A 17,541-nucleotide genomic window follows, 5' to 3' on the forward strand; every position below is an offset into this window, starting at 1 on the left:
CATATTTCCTTCATGTTCAACAGTAAAAGAATGTTTATCTAAATTATGATTCAAGTATTTCATGGAGTAGTGTAAAAGATGGATAAAACACTATATAGTAAGTTGTAAAAATGTTTATGATAGTTACATGAAAAAAGAAGAATAAAAATTAGTTATACAATCATTGCAACTAAATTGCTGATAAGGGCTGGAAAGGAAACAGAACGGTGAAAATTGGTGGGTGTTGGATGGTAGAATTGTGAATAAATTTTCAAAAACTTCCTTTAGGATGTTATAATTGTTGTTTGTGCCTTATACTTAGAGTGAAAAAGAAAAAGAAATACATAAATACAGAAAAAGAAATAGTGTTAGAAATACCAATTTGAGAGCCACTAGCTTGAGGGAGCTAGCTGGAAGCCATGAGAGTAAGTAAGATGATTGAGGAAGAGCATATGGAGTGAAGAGGGAGAAAGCCTACATTTAGAGGCAGAGCAAGGAAAAAGATAGTAAAGGAGCAACACAGACGCGGGGGACTGGAAACACTGGCGGCAAAGAAGGTTTGGCCAGAAGCATCAATACCACTGGCAGGCTGAGAAGGCTGGGGCAGTGAGGAGATCCAGATTTTTCCCAGGAAGGAATGGTGACCTCAGGAAAGATAGGTTAGGAATACAGTGGCAATGGGATCATCTCTCCAAATCCTCACAACGACAGGAGGCAGGGCCTACAGGTATACCCCACTTTACTGTGCCTCACAGATACTGTGTTGTCATTGTTGTTTAACAAATTGAAGGTTTATGGCAACCCTGCATTGTCAGATAATAGTTAGCATTTTTAGCAATAAAGCATTTTTAAATTAAGGATGTACCTTGTCTTTTTAGACATAATGCTATTGCACCATAACAGGCTACAGTATAATGTAGACATAACTTATATGCACTGGGAAACCAAAAAATTCATGTGACTCGCTTTATTGTGATATTTGCTTTATTGACGTTTTCTGGAACCAAACCTGCAATATCTCCGAGGTCTGCCTGAATGCAATATCGCTTTTATAACCAAGTTCTCTACAAAAGGGAAGGAGCCTTCACACATCTAAAACATAAACCTCATTTGTCAATGACCCTCATCTACTCACCCGACTGCCCAGGAGGAGGGATTCCACTGAGGCCTCGAGGGAGCCTCACAAACACAGAGAGGACAGCAGCTTTGTTGCCAAAACATGGCTCCAGGGCAATGGGCTTGGGAACAGTCTGGTGGAAAAAAACAAAGAATTACCTAAAGCAGCGTTTCTGAAGAAACACCTTCACCAGCCTTTAGATGTGACTTTTTTTTTCTTTGCGGTATGCGGGCCTCTCACTGCTGTGGCCTCTCCTGTTGCGGAGCACAGGCTCCGGACGCGCAGGCTCAGCAGCCGTGGCTCACAGGCCCAGCCGCTCTGCGGCATGTGGGATCCTCCCGGACCGGGGCACGAACCCGTGTCCCCTGTATCAGCCGGCGGACTCTCAACCACTGCGCCACCAGGGAAGCCCTAGATGTGATTTTTAAAGATGCCCCTATATTAGTTTCTATTGCTATGAAACAAATCACAAACTTCGGTGCTTAAAGCAGCACCTATTTATTATCTCAATTTTGTAGGTCAGAAGTCCAGGCAAGAGCTCTGTAGGGCTCTCTGCTTAGGGATATAGGTCCTATTCATGTCTTCTATGAGTTCTGGAAAAATTCTCAGCTCTATCTCACAAAAGTCTCAAGGGTCTCAGCTCTTGTCTTCAGAAGGTGGAAGTCAAGTTATCAGCTGCATTCCACTTTTACCAGGAGGCACTGGGGAAGAACCTGCTTCAAAACTCATTAAAGTTGGCAGAATCCAGTTCCTTCCATCTCTAGGTCTAAGGTCCCCATTTCCTTGCTAGCGATCAGCCAGGGGCCACTCTTCTCTTGGAGGCCACTCACATTCCCCCCTACCTGGTCCCTCCAGCTTGAAACCACTAATGGTGCTCAAGTTCTTGTCATGCTTCCTCTTCTGCCACCAGCCAGAGAAAGCTCTCCTTATATCTTAATATCAACTACCCTCAGACTTTAATTACTTCTGCAAAATCTCTTCATAGCAGAACCTGGAGTAGTGTTTGATTGAATATCCATAAGACAGGAATCTTGGGAGCCATCTTTAGAATTGTGCCATCAATTTCTTCAAATTGAAGAAAATCATTTCCAGAACCACTGTGACTACAGCACAGGGAAATGAATAGATGAGTGAAATGGCAGAAGTGGGGAAACCAGTTATGAAGCAACTGCAAAAACCTAGGTGGAAGAGGATAATGGCCTAGATCAAGGTGATAGGTAACAGTGGTGGAGGTGGTGCACAGTGGTCAGGAAATATTTTTGAAGATAAAGTCAAAAAGATTTGCTGATGGACTGGCTATCCAATGAGGATGAGAGCAAGGACGAGTCAAGGACAATTTTGGCCTGAGCAACTAGGATGATGAGTTGGGGAAGTTATGCCAGAGGAGCAGGTGTGGGGAACAGTATTTAGAACTCAGTTTTGAACATGTTAAATTTGTTAAGATGCTTATTAAGACATCCAAGTGGGAACACTGAGCAAGCAATTTGATATATGAGTTGGATACTCACAGGAGAGGTTTGAGTGGAGAGGTTTAAATATCATGGTGTTTAAATACATGATGGATAAGATCACTGCTATGGTCTGAATATTTGTGTACTCCCAAAATTCATATGCTAAATTTTTTTGGGGGGCTGCGCTGGGTCTTCGTTGCTGTGCGTGGGCTTTCTCTAGTTGCGACGAACCGGGGCTACTCTTCATTGTGGTGCGTGGGCTTCCCATTATGGTGGCTTCTCTTGTTGTGGAGAATGGGCTCTAGGCGCAGGGGCTTCAGTAGTTGCAGCATGTGGGCTCAGTAGTTGCGGCACGCAGGCCCGAAAGCAGGCGGGTTTCAGTAGTTGCAGTACGTGGGCTCCACAGTTGTGGTGCATGGGCTTAGCTGCTCCGCAGTATGTGGGACCTTCCCAGGCCAGGGATCAAACCTGTGTCCCCTGTACTGGCAGGTGGATTCTTAACCACTGAGCCACCAGGGAAGTCCCATATGTTAAATTATAATACCCAATGTGATAATATTTGGAAGTAGGGCCTTTGGGAGATGATTAGGTCATGAGGGCACAGCCCTCATGAATGGCATTAGTGCCCTTAGAAAAGAGACCCTGAGAGCTCCCTCACCCCTCCTACAACGTAAAATTACAGCTAGAGGGAATTCCCTGGTGGTCCAGTGGTTAGGACTCTGCACTTTCACTGTCAAGGACCCAGGTTCAATCCCTGATCGGGGAACTAAGATCCCATGGTGCAAGCTGCATGGTGTGGCCAAAAAAAAAAAAAAAAGATTACAGCTAGAAGTCACTATCTATAAACCAGAAAGCAAGCCTTCCCCAGACACCTAATCTGCCAGCACCTTGATCTTGGGTTTCCCAGCCTCCAGAACTGTGAGAAATTAATTTCCATTACTTATAAGCCACCCAGTCTCTGATACTTTTTATAGCAGCCTGAACAGACTAAGACAATCACCAATGGTGTAGGTGTAAAAGATGTGAGAAGAGGCGCAAAGACTGAGCCTGAGATGGCTACGACTGTTAAAAGATGTTGGGAGATGAAGAGGGTTGAACGAAGAATACAGAGCACAGAACAGCCAGAAGGTGTGTGGTGTCCTGACAGGAAAGTCAAGACAGCATTTTAAAGAGCAGCCGGCTGTGCCGTATGTGTGACACGGGGTGTCACTCAGGCTTGTCTATTCTTCTCAATCCCACAAATTATCACTATTTTATCAGGACAACGTTTGCTTAGATTTAGGCACATGTTTACCATCTGATTTACTCACTATTCCCTCTTATTCCACCCTCCTGGGGTAATTTCCCTCCTCTCTAGCACATCCTTTAGACATTTCTTTTATACACGCCTGTTGGTGGCAAGTGCTCGGTATTTCCCATAATCTGAGGATATCTTTATTTTATCCTTGTTCTTGGAAGGTAGTTACTGGGTACACTAACCTAGGTTGGCAGTTCTTCTCTTTCAATACTTTGAAGACATTCTTCTTCTCTCTTGTAGCTCCTGAGAAGTCAGTCAGCTGTCACTCTGTCATTCCTTTGTAGGTGATCTGTCTTTTTTTCCCCAGTTATTTTTTAATGTGGTAAAATGCACATAACAAAATTTACTATCTTAACCATTTTTAGGTATACAGTTCAGTGGTATTAAGTACATTTATATTGTTGTGCAACCATCACCAGCATCCATCTCCAAAACTCCTTCATCTTGGAAAACTGAAACTCTATACCCATTAAATGGCAACTCCCCATTCCTTCCTCTCCCAAGACCCTGGCAACTACCATTCTATTTTCTGTCTCTATGAAGTTGACTACTCAAGGTACCTTATATAAGTGAAATCATACAGTGTTTGTCTTTTTGTGACTGGCTTTCACTTAGCATAATGTCTTCAAGGTTCACCTATGTTCATCTATGTAGCATTGGTCAGACTTTCTTTCCTTTTTAAGGCTGAGTAATATTCCATTGTATATATATACCACATTCTGTTTATCCATTCATACCTCAATGGACACATAGGTTGGTTCCAACTTCTAGCTACTGTGAATAAAGCTGCTATGCACACGGTGTGCAAATATATCTTCAAGACCCTGCTTTCAATTCTTTTGGATATATACCCAGAAATAGAATTGCTAGATCATATAATAAATAATTCTATTTTTATTTTTATTTTATTTGGTACACGGGCCTCTCACTGTTGTGGCCTTTCCCATTGCAGAGCACAGGCTCCGGATGCGCAGGCTGAGCGGCCACGGCTCACGGGCCCAGCCGCTCCGCGGCACGTGGGATCCTCCTGGACTGGGGCACGAACCTGTGTCCCCTGCATCTGCAGGCGGACTCTCAACCACTGTGCCACCAGGGAAGCCATATTTTTATTTTTTTGAGGAAGAGAAATACTGTTTTCCACAGCAGCTGCATCATTTTCATTCCCACTAACAGTACACAAGGGTTCCAATTTCTCCACGTTGTAGTGATCTTTTTTTGTTCTGGCTAATTTTAAGACATTCTCTTTGTCTTTGGAGTTCTACAGTTTCACTATGATAAACCCAACTGTAGTTTTCTTTCACCCCTGCCTTCCCTCTGCTTTCTTTCCTTACTCCTGCTTACAATATGTTTTGCTAGAATCTGTATAATCATGTCTTCCATCAGTTCTGGAAAATTCTCAGCTCTTTGAATATTGCCTCTCCTCCATTCATTTGTTCTGGGACTGTGATAATATATATGTTAAGTTTTCTCATTCTATCCTCCATATTCTCATTATCTGTCATATTTTCCATCTCCTTGTCTCTGTTCTGCAGCCTGTGTAGTTTCTTCAGAGTCATCTTCCAGCTCAAAAGCTCTCTCCTTACTTGTGTCTGACGTGCTGTTTAACATGTAAACTGAATTATTTAAAAAATTTCAACTACTGTATTTTCCATTTCTAACAGTTCCATTTGGTTCTTTTTCAGGTGTGATTGGCCATTCTTGACTCTCATGGCTTCCTTATCTTTATGATTCTATCTTTCGTTTCTTTAAACATTTCATACAGAGCTATATTATATTCATTAGGTGCCACTTCTGTTGCTTCTGCTGACTCTTATTCATGGCTTTTCTCTTTTGTCCTTGGTGATCACTGATTCCTTGGTCTTGATCTATGGGAGTCCTACATGGCTGAATTGGGTATGTTTTCCCTCAGACAGGATCTGCATCTACTTCAGCTGTGAGATGTGGGGTGTTACCAGTCTAGAACCACTTTAGACCACGCATGGCTCTGGTTTTGGTTCATGGTTTGTTCTTTTTTGGAGGAGGGAAAGGAGAGTGGTCCCTGGAAATCTCACATACTTCCTGTAAGCTCAGTAATGCTTTAATAAGCATGTTAGGACATACAGGTTTTATATATATATATATATATATATATATATATATATAAAATATATACACATACATATACATATGTATATATGTGTGTGTATACATATCTCCACGAACATATAGCTGTTTCCCAAGAGTATCTGAAATATTTCATCATTTTGTTAAAAGAGAAAGTCTTATCATTTTCTTCATCATGGTGGGGGGATCAGAATTATTTATTTTGACTACAGAATTCATAGTCAATCATGATTTTTCCCCTTTTAAAAAATCCCCCAAAATACTTATAAGGAACAATGGTTCAATTTAGCTATTTTCAAGTTTTCAAGTATTACGCCACAGAAAACTTACAAGAATATCAGACAAGTTATTTACATTTTAAAATTCCCTGAATATGAGACTGCTTAACAACATGAATCAAAGATTAGAAAATGAAAGCAAAAGAATACCTGACACTTTCAGTGTGTGGACTTACTGTTAAGAAGAAAGAGGGAGGATAACATAAGAGGCAACAGAATGAGGCTCTTGCTCTCTCTGGTTCCCCAGACTTAGAAGCATGAGTTTTGATAAGTTAAGTCACAGGGACTTTTGAAATACAATCTCACCTTTATACTTCCCCCAATAAGATCAGGAGGCTCTTCATCTGTTTCCAAGGCAACATTTACAGAGGCAAAGGGACGACTGGCCATCTGCTGCATCTCTCGAAGAAGTTGCTGATAAGTAATACAGCAATCATTAATGCAAAGAGTACTGAGGGGATTTTATTAGAGAATACTACATATTAAAAATACCTCATCCTCCCTGATTCAAACAAATCAAGTCCAAAACGATATTTTTGAGACAGCTGGGGAAAACTGGACATGGACCAGGTATTAACATTTTAATTTTGTTGGCTGTGATGACAGTATTGTTATATTAAAGAAAAAGTCCTTATCTGTTAGAGATACATACTAATGTACTGATGGATATAATGCTATGATGCCTGCTTATTAAACACATAAAATAAATTATCCTATCTCCTTACATTTTTATTACTAGATTAAAGCCAGGCTTTCTTTTTTCCTGCTGAAACTTGAACCAAGTATTTACACAGCAACAAAAACTATCCTTTGTTATACAGTAGATAGGAACTGAAAGAGCTCTTTATTCAGAGAGGTGGTATAAGCTAAACACAAAAAACCATGAAGTTTTGCAGAGCAGAGGGACAACTAGGGGCTCTGGATTTAGGGAGGCTTGGATATGAATATCTGCTTCAACACTCTCCAGCTGTGTGACTTTTAAAAAGGTGTTTAAAGTCTCTGGGTTTCAGTTCCCTCCTCTCTGAAATGGGTTTTTAATCCCATAAAAGTATCAGTAGGATTAAATGAGATGCTTTAACTAGCACAGTGCCTAGTACGTGGTGTGTTGTCAATCATATATCATTAGGGATATCATAAATCTGGGCATGTCACTGAAGCTCTGAGGTCATGCTGTGGAAGACAATGAGGCCCTACTTCGACCACTTCCTTGGAACTATTGTAGGAGACAGAATCTTGGGCTGGATAGATCATGGCTCTGTTTTAGAAGGGCATTTTTATATTAAACATTGTGTTAACATGTCAATAATCACATTCCTACATCTCACAAAGCTATTGGTCCATTTACTCAACAAATACATATAACAACAACCCTCCTCTGGGTTCTCTGCTATTCTAAGTGTGGAGTCACAGTGAGACAGTTCCCAGTCTAGTTCCTTTATGACAAGGAGATAATGTGAGTAAAGGCACTTAAAATAGGGCCTGGTATGTAGCAATGACTTAAGCAGTATTAGCTGCTATTATTTTTGTTATAAAAAATATCACATCACTTTTCTACAGTTCTGAGAGGGATAAATCATGAATGATATTTTAGAAAAGATAAAATATATTTTGAATGGTCAGGTTCACAGTAACAGAGAAATTTTAAGTCACAAAGGTAAAAGCTTAGTTTATTGGTTGATCAACTGTGTAATAAGCATACTTTTTTTGGGGAAAACCTCTTCTCTGCAAGGTGTTCATCTTATTTTCTTTCATGTACACTGCAAATATTTTCCAGTTGGTTGTTTGTCTTCTATGTTATTCATTTGTTTATTTTTTATATACTTTAGTAATTTTATGCAGGTAAATCTATATGATGTTTTAATCATCTTATATGAAAATAATAATTTTATTCCCTTTCCGAAAGTGACAAAACTTCTTATTTCTATTTCTCTTAGTGCAGAGTCTAGAATACCCAGAACAAAAGTAAGTGACTATGGGGACTACTTTGTGATTAGAAACATGGTCTGTGAAGATGGAAGTCCTAAGTTTAAAGCCCAGTTTGGTGTCTTTATTGTAACTGTGTGGTGATGGGTAAGTTACTTTGCCTCTCTGAGCCTCAGTTCCTCTATCTGTGAAAAAGGACTAGTGTCACTATTTTATAGGGTTGTTGTGAGGATTAAATTAGTTAATCTATATAAAACCTCTTACAACAGTGCCTGCAATTTAGAAATGCTCAAATGTCAGTTCTTAATATGACTAACTTGTCTGGATTTTATTGGATACAAACTCTAGTATTTTTTTTATCATGGGTGATGTTGGTTATCTGGTTATTCTTCAGAGTGTTGAGGAGGTATTATTTTTGAGTTTACTAAGAGTTTTGTTTTTAAACTAGGAATGAGTGTTAATATCAATAAATGACTAAATGATAACTTGGCCACTACCGAAAATTTAGGTTTTATTTTTTACCTACTGATATAACATATCCTAGTAGGTTTTCTGGTGTGAAATGATCCCTTTTCTACACTGGTAAACTAGACTGCTGCACGTACAGTCATTATACAACTGGTCTTTACTTTTTGGTGTTACATTTCTCAGGTTTTGGTTTCAAGGTTTTGAAGCATAAAATGTATCAGGATTCTTTTACACTTCCCATCTTTTCCTTTACCCTGGAACCGTTTATATATTTTGGAAATAATTAATTCTCATAAGCACCCAAGAAGAAATAGACTATTATTATCTCCATAAACTCATCTCAAATTGAAACTCCTTGGGTCTAATACCCTTTGTGGAGAGAGTAATATCTTGACAAGTTTTTGATTCCTTCCTTGGTACTAGTTTATATGGCTTCTCACTTTTTTATTACACATTTGGATAACATATTTTTTCAGAATACTGTGCTATTTGTTGAGATTTTAAAATATCTTAGTAATAGAGCTATTAAAAAGAAAAAAACCTCTGAATAAGTTATCCACTGAATTTTTAAAATCATAATAAAGAGGCTGTAACGCTACCTCTATGATAACATCACCTTTACATGGGTCAGAAAAGGTGTCACGGCCCCCAGGAAGAGGCTCATATCCTGAAGCCTATCTTAACCCCATTACAGACACTAATGTTCTATGAACAGTGCTGCATGCTTGTGAATTTTGATTTTAGATATTTCTGTTCTCCTCTAAATCTTGTCTATAGATCAAGTTTTATATAGAAAACCAAAGAGCACAAAGTCTAGATCTTAGTGCACTTCTATTTAGCAACAATGCAATAGACATGATGACTAAAACGCAGAGTAAATACACAAGTGAAAGTTGCAATAAGCAGTTTTTGTGTTGTAATTTTTCATCAAGTTTATTTGATTTGCCAATTATAAATATTTTCTGGACTTATTAATATTACTTTCGGAATGGAGCTCTGGAAATAAATCAACACTCATTAATAAATAGAACTCAAGCAAATACTTAATTAGACACACATTTATCTTTCCTTGAATAATGAGAAACTTTTGATATTTTACTCTCATCCTCATGAAAGGCTCCTGTAAAGGCTGTGCTACTAAGCCTTCAGATCTCCAGCCTGAGCTAAGGAACCAGCTTCTGGTAGGAAGGATAAAAAAACTGACTTCACCTGTAAGTCAATATGATTCTTAGTTTCCTTTTAGAAAGTTAAAACCATGTGGTGCAGAATGAACTATAGCTTACATAGCACTGATTGAAGTCTACTGACCATACATTACTCTCTCTATAGATATATCCATCAATTATCACTAAATAGCAAAACTGACTTGCTTAAGGGAAATACGAAGGAAAAAGTTCTTACAGGGATTCATTAATCTTTAACCACTGAGGCTTACCTCTCTACGTCTGGAAGCCCAACAACTTTGTTTGATCTTCCAAACCACAGCAGCCACCAGGAGCAAAGAGAGGAAACAACTGTGAGAAAGGAAAGGAAAGTACTGAGTTATTATTCCAACCCCCAGAATCAGCACACTGTCATCTACACCCCATGTCAGGCAGGGAAACAATCCCCCAAATACCAACTCCAAGCTCCTTTCTGATGAGTCATCACAACCATGTCCTGGTTCACAGGAAACAAAGTGTGAGAAGACTTTGATAAGCTGGGCTTCCCGACCCAACTAGACAATACTGTCTCCGCAAGGTACTCTGAGAGGAGAGCCTTGATTTCCTGCCGGCCTTTATCAGAATGGTCCATCATGGCTTATCCCAAATAATAAAAACAATTCTATGATAATTATGACAAGTAACAAGCATGCTATTTAATCAAATTAGCAAAAATCTACTGGTAAAGTCTAAAAAAGTGAGAAAAGTTAACTATCAAAGTAACAACCAGCTTTTCATAAGGAACAATAAATTTATATGTAGTAATATATATTCAAAGTAAATACCTATTTTTTAAATAAAATAAAACAACTAAATTCAAGCCAACAACTTTCTTAAAAGTATTAGGAGAAGACGAAGTCCCAGTGGTCTTATAACTGCAAATGATTTCAATGTTCTCTCAAGATTCAATGCCTCTTAAATCAGGCACCGAATGGTTTGAAAAGCTACTGTGACAGCAAAGAGAATGACTGACTTCTGATTAAAAGGACTAATGAGCCTAACAAATAAACCTGTTAGTAACCGCTAAATAATTTTAAAATTGGCATTTTCACTCATTAACTTGTAAAAGGGGCTTATTACAGAGTACTGTTCCAGGGTGTTACAAGCAGACACAAGGCTTTCCGCCCCTGTAGTTGGGTACTCTCTTGCTGAGCTCTGTGTTTGCAGGATGGGGTTGGCTTTACGAGAGGCAGGTTCAATGCACAGATCGCTGAAGACAGGCCTCCACAGCTGGCTGGTGACAGGTCCTCTAAGGTGCTAGGAGGACTGAGCTTCTGCCCTTTCAGAAATAGAAATTAAGCCTCCCTCAGCCCACCACTTCCCTAAGAGGCACAGAGTGCAGACCCCTCCACTGGGTCCCCTGACAAAAGAGAAGCTCCCCAGGTTATCACTCAGTGGAGAGTCTTCAGTTCCTATCTTGCTGGTCCTCCCGGCTGTCCTGACACTGATGATCCTTCCTCCTTTCTGACAGTTTCTATTTTTCTTTTTATCAGTACTTTATTGAGGCAGGTCCTGTTCTAGGCTCATGGAATACACCAGTGAACAGAACAAAAGACCACTTTTCCCATGGAGTTTACATTTCAGCAGATGGAGGTAAACAGTAAACAAAATAAGTGAGTAAATTATAGAGCATGTCAGAAGGGAGTAAATACTACACAGATAAAAAGATGTTAAGGGTAAAGAGGTTCAGGAGTGACAGTGGCACTCTAAAGCAGAATGGTCAGAGTGGGTGGGCCTTAATTCTTGAGAAGGTGACATCTGAGCTAAGACATAGAGGATGTGTGGGAGGTGGCTTGTGAAGGTCTGCAGAAATGCACCTGGGCAACCAGGGTCAGCCAGTGCAAAGCCTGAGGCAAGGATGTGCCTGGGATTTCTTGAGGCACCTCAGGAGGCCAGTGTTACTGGAGTAGGGGAGGGAAGTTAGGCCAGGGATAAAGACACAGAGGTAAGAAGAGGGCAGATCACGAGGGCCCAAAAGGCATTATAATGGTGTTGGATTTTACTGAGTGAGATGAGCCAGTGCAGGTTTTTGAGCAGAGAAGTGTCATGATTTAATTTATGCTAAGGAGACCATTAAGGTAGCAACGCAGAAATAGAAAGAACAGGAGTCTAGGTGAGAAATGAGGGTGGCTCAAACCAGGATGGTGGTAGCAGGGGTGTGAAAAGCACTTTGGAATCTGGACATGACTTGAAGGTCAAGGCAATAAATAGGATTTCCTGATGGGCTGGATGTAGGGTATAAAAGAGAGAAGTCAGGGTCTGAGGAACTTGCCATCAAACCTGGACAGGGAAGACTCTGAGGGGAGCAGGTGCGAGACAGCAGAGAGTTTAGTTTTAGACATGTTGAGTTCTGAGACATCTACCTGAAAGCTACTGGGGGCTGGTTACCAGGTCTGGGCTGGAGACAGCATTTGAGAGTCATCAGCATATACATGGTATTTGAAGTAATGAATCTGGATGAGGTCATCAAGGGGATGAATACAAATAGAGAAGAGTGTCTTAGGGGCACCCCAACACTGAGAAGTTGGGGAGAATAGGAAGAAGCAGTAAGGGAGTCTGAGAAGAGTAACCTTCTTTCGTCTTTCATGGTTTCCATGCATAATCCTGCTTTTTCCCCCCCATCAGCTTGCTTTCTGGTACTTTTATTCTAATAGATAGATAAACACATGGTGGCAGCAAATCCACATGGAAGAACATGAAACACATGAGTTGATCAGGATGCTGCTGATGCAGCTGAATACAGGGCTGGCCTCAGAGGCAAGGAGTCTGGTGTCACTCAGGGGCCTCTCTTGGACTACCCTCAACACAGAACTGTGAAACAGTGCAGCTCAGAAGGTCTGTGCCCCTTATCCTTGAGGGGCTTCTGTCTTCAACGCAGACCTGTTAGAAACACCAACAACCCAGTTTCTTCCGTCTGTTCCAGCTTTTCTGAGAGACATAAACAGCATACCGACACACAATGATTGTTCCTCAAAGCTGACATGTGCATGATTTCTCCAAGGGTAACACAACAATGAAGAATTTACTAGTTATTTCAAAAAAGGTGGCACTTGCTGATACCCCTCCCTTCTTTTTTTTCCTACCACTAATCTGGGGACAGGTGGGGCTGTGACTCTGTTCATCTTACTGCAGTTCCTCTTATCAATTGTTTTCTATAGTTTTTAATACAAATGTAATTTTTTAAAAAATCATGGAAATTTTCAAACATACACAAAAGAAGAGAGACTGATCCAGTGAATCTCTATGTGTTCATTACTCAGCCTTGCAATTATTAACATTTTCCTATGGCATTCAAAGATCATTCTTAAAGAAGTGTATTTCTCTCTTTCAACACAGGGACACTGGCCCCAGGCTAAGGGTCTTTCACTTCTTTTCAGCTCTGTACCTAGGAAAAAACAAGAATCCTTTGTCCTTTTTTGTCCTAAACCTGTCCCTGCTTATCAGAGGCTTACACTTTCCTGAGACTATGCTCAGAAATCCATGTCTTGACTCTAGGTCTTTCTTTCCATCTTTTGTATCAATATATATCTTTGAAAACTCACAATATTTTCTGAGAGCTCTGTGTTTGGGGATGTTTTTCACCAGCTTAACTGTAATTGTGTAAGTAGAATGATACTTTTGAGAGTGTACTGAACTTTGCTTTTCCTGTCCTTGCAAGTCTAGCCTTTCTAAAACTACATATTCGGGACTTCCCTGGTGGCCCAGTGGTTAAGAATCTGCCTTCCAATGCGGGGGACGTGGGTCCGATCCCTGGTCGGGGAACTAAGATCCCACATGTCGCGAGGCAACTAAGCCCACGCACTGCAACAACTGAGCCCGTGCCACAACTAGAGAGCTTGCATACTGCAACTAAGACCCAACTAAGCCAAAAATAAAAATAAATAAAATAAAAACAAAAAAACTACATATTCACTTCTTGGCCTGGCCTTGACCTCCCAACCAATCTAAAACAGAGACACTGCTGCTTCTTCCCAAGTTCCTGTGATGTGCACTTCACCATTCTGGTTTGAATTAGATCCAGAGTGGTAGTACCCCATATCACTTCCATCTTCTGGAAAATGAAATGATCAACAAGACATGGATGTGTCAAAATGTCTGCTGTCAATCTGGCAAGGACCTAAGCAGAAGTTCAGATAATTAAAAGTTTTACAAAAACATACCTTGCCAATATCAGGAATTCCCATTACAGTCCCTCCTATTGGTCAGTGCCTCCTATTGGACATCCCCTGCTTCTCCTTTTTATTCTCACCCAAATGCTATCTTCTAAGGCACCTCTAACTCCAGTGACACAGATGTTCAGAGTGTTAGTCTGTCTCTCCCTCTTCTACTAATAATCATTAACCTGACCACACTACCACATCACTTTCAGATACAAAGCTCTTTCACACGCATCACCTCATTTGATTTTCAGAGAAAGCAAGCAAATGGGTCTTATTATTTCCCCCTTTATACACACAAGGCTCCTACTGGAGTCTGGGAGAGCATCTCAATTAAGACACAAAGAGGGCTTAATGGATTTATCTGGATCTAGAGATTACTCTTCACTGTGCCCAAGTCTGGGAGTCCTTTTCTAACTTATCTCACACTGATATTTTCTCATTTGAATCACTGAGCTATCCCCTTCTACCCCCACCCCAACTCTAATTCTCTCTTCTGTATTCTATGAGCTATTCTTCAGAGTGCTTAGAATTATCTGTATACCTTTCCTTCTCTCATGTTTCATGTATATCCTTTTGGACCTGGTTAACTTGCTCTGGGAAAATATTTTCTTCCTCATGCTCATGAAAAGGACTCCATTCTCAGCTAAAAGCTCATCATTTCTACTTCCCAAACAAAATCCAGAAAAACCAAAGTTCTGCAGTCTTTTTTTTTTTTTTAATATTTAGCAAAAGTCCTTTATTTTATTGTCTTTGAATTCAATGGAAGCTTAGTGGAAATTAAATTAAGTTTAATTTTTTAAAATTAATTTTTATTGGAGTTTAGTTGCTTTACAATGTTGTGTTAGTTTCTATTGTACAGCAAAGTGAATCAGCTATGCGTATACATATATCCCCTCTTTTTTGTATTTCCTTCCCATTTAGATCACCACAGAGCACTAAGTAGAGTTCCCTGAGCTATACAGTAGGTTTTCATTAGATACCAAAGTTCTGCATTCTTTTCCAAAGGTTCCCACATTCAAAAAAAGGGAGAAGTGATGAGAACACCATCTGTCCTTGTTTTCTACACAAGATTCTGTGGTCCCTGATTGATTCTGATGGTGTCATTCAGTCTTCCACCAATCAGCTGAGGTGACTAATCCTCACTGGGTTGGTACTTGGCAGCTGAGTCACCTCAGTCTGTACACATGGTCCAAGAACATAACACACCTGCTAATCGGAGCTACTGAGTTAGCATACGGCCTCCGCATTCCTATCAGCAGCACCACGAGCTTTTTTCCCCTCAGAGAGGTTGGTGTCTATGGTCCCTCATGGCTCTGCGCTTCTCCTGAAGGTCTGCTTTACTTTTCACATATATTGGAGCATGACTCTGTGCTAGATGCTGAAAGTGTGTGTGTATACAGGGGTGAACAAAAGAGACACTGTACCTGCTCTCCCAAAGCTTAGAGTCTCACTGTGGACACATAGTACGCAAGTACAGAACTGTGATAAGTACCGTGATGAAAAATAATACAGTTCCCTGGGAGGGTAGAACAAAGGGAGAGAATTTAGTTTGGGGGTTCATTGATGGAATCTTGGAGGAAGTGACACTGTGCCGAAATTTGAAGGATGAGTGTGGTATAGTAAGAAATATACATATGGTCTTTGTCCCAAGTTCCTGGCACAGGGCTCCTAAAACCCTTGAAATCTCCTATGTGATAGGAGCATCCTCTCCCCTCTTTTTTACACAACTGTTCATAATGGCTTTATTTGTAACAGTCAAAAACTGGAAATAACCTAAATGTCTATCAGGAGGTGAGCAGATAAATTGTGGTTTATCTTTACAGAGAATATTACTCAGCCTTAAAAAGGAAGAAACTATCTTTTAATTTTGATTTAAAAAATCTTTAAAATGTATCTTTACCAGTTTTCTACACAAAGTAATTTATATAATACAGAAGGGTATAAAAAAACGACAGTGGCTTTGAGTCTGAATTAACTTTTTTTTTTGTTTTTTTTTTTTGGCAGTATGCGGGCCTCTCACTGTTGTGGCTTCTCCCGTTGTGGAGCACAGGCTCCGGACGCACAGGCTCAGCGGCCGTGGCTCACGGGCCCAGCCGCTCCACAGCATGTGGGATCTTCCCGGGACCGGGGCACGAACCCACGTCCCCTGCATCGGCAGGCGGACTCTCAACCACTGCGCCACCAGGGAAGCCCTGAATTAACTATTTTTTATAACACGTTTATGGAGATGTAATTCAGGAGTGTCTTTTCTCCCCTCATGGGAGGGAAGGACCTAAATAGCTTCTGGACGGGGCTGACCACCAGAAAAACGAATTATGTGATTGAAGGGTTAGACCATTCAGCCCCCCAGCACACCTCCCCTCCACAGGAGGGTAGAGGGACTGGAGATTGAGTTCAATCACCAATGACCAGTGATTTCACCAATCATGCCTACTCAATGAAACCTTGATAAAATGTGGAATGATGAGGTTTGGGGGGCTTTCAGGGTTGGTGAACACATCGATGTGCTGGGAGTGTGTCATGCCCAGAAAGAGCATAGAAGCTCTGTGCTCTCCCTCTTGCCTTCATACCTTGCCCAATGCAACTCTGGGTTGTTGAACAACCACTGGGTTGCTCCTGAGTTGTATTCTTTATAATAAACCTGCAATTTTAAGTATGGTGTTTTCCTGAGTTCTGTGAGGCAACAGCAAACTGTTGAATCTGAGAGGGGTCACAGGAGCAACCCAAACTTGTATTTGGCCAGGCAGAAGTATGGGTAGCCTTGGGACCCATTTGTGGTTGACGTCTGAAGTAGGAGCAGTCTTGTTGGACTGAGCCCTTAACCTGTGGGGTGTGCACTGATTTCACGTGGTTAGTGTCAGAACTGAATCGTAGGACAGTCAGTTGATGTCAGAGAATTGGTTTTTGTTTGGAAAAACAAAGCAATGGGTAAAAGTATACAGGTAAAGGGTAAGGAGAAGAGCGTTCCAGAAAGAAGGAAAAGTATGTGCAAATGCCATGAGGTGGGAAGGAGCTTGGTGCTTTCTAAGAAACAGAAGGAGGCTCATGTAATGGGAATGCAGAACAGAGTAGCGTAAGGTGAAGGTGGAGAGGTGAACAGAGGCCAGTTCATGCAGGACCCTGGTTTTTATTTTAGATACAATGCAGAGCCACTAGATATGAGATAAGTGGTTAGATACAAACTAATTCATGGTTTTAAAGGTCTCCTCTGGACTTTTTGTGGGTTGTAAAGGAGCTAAAATCAACTGAAATAGTACTAGCGAGATTGTGATGGTTAGGGCTAGGGTGGGGAGTAGAGGTAGGGCAGGTTGCTAACCGTAACTGCTGGGATGTGGCGACGGAATGCCTTTTGGGTGTGAAAGGGAAAGAAGTGACTTGGAATCAGCAGCATGATTTGCCAATTAGTGATGTGGGGAAGACTGGTGAGGAAGGATCAAAAAGTTCATTTCTGGGCATGTTATGCTGCAGATGGGGATGGCAGACTTCAACCTGAGAACACACAGTAAGGAGATGGCCAGGGTCAAGCTCTGGAAGAATAGCAACAATTATTAGTTGAATAGAAA

At 40.8% G+C, this 17,541-nt stretch overlaps 1 protein-coding gene across 2 annotated transcripts in view; it reads right to left on the reverse strand.

Annotated features, from left to right (window-relative positions):
* The window catches only part of ATRN (attractin), a 175,812-nt gene that overhangs the window by 9,315 nt on the left and 148,956 nt on the right, over positions 1–17,541 (reverse strand). The window contains exons 26-28 of one of the 2 annotated variants that reach the window (XM_019950678.3): positions 10,052–10,130; positions 6,532–6,639; positions 1,111–1,229 (exon numbers count right to left, since the gene is read on the reverse strand). In XM_019950678.3, coding sequence (XP_019806237.1) covers positions 1,111–1,229; positions 6,532–6,639; positions 10,052–10,130 — 306 coding nt within the window. The remainder of the gene's footprint in view (positions 1–1,110; positions 1,230–6,531; positions 6,640–10,051; positions 10,131–17,541) is intronic. The other variant, XM_019950676.3, reaches the window with a different exon arrangement.

Source organism: Tursiops truncatus, chromosome 15 (genome assembly GCF_011762595.2).
Source record: "Tursiops truncatus isolate mTurTru1 chromosome 15, mTurTru1.mat.Y, whole genome shotgun sequence".
Taxonomy (NCBI): Eukaryota; Metazoa; Chordata; class Mammalia; order Artiodactyla; family Delphinidae; genus Tursiops; species Tursiops truncatus.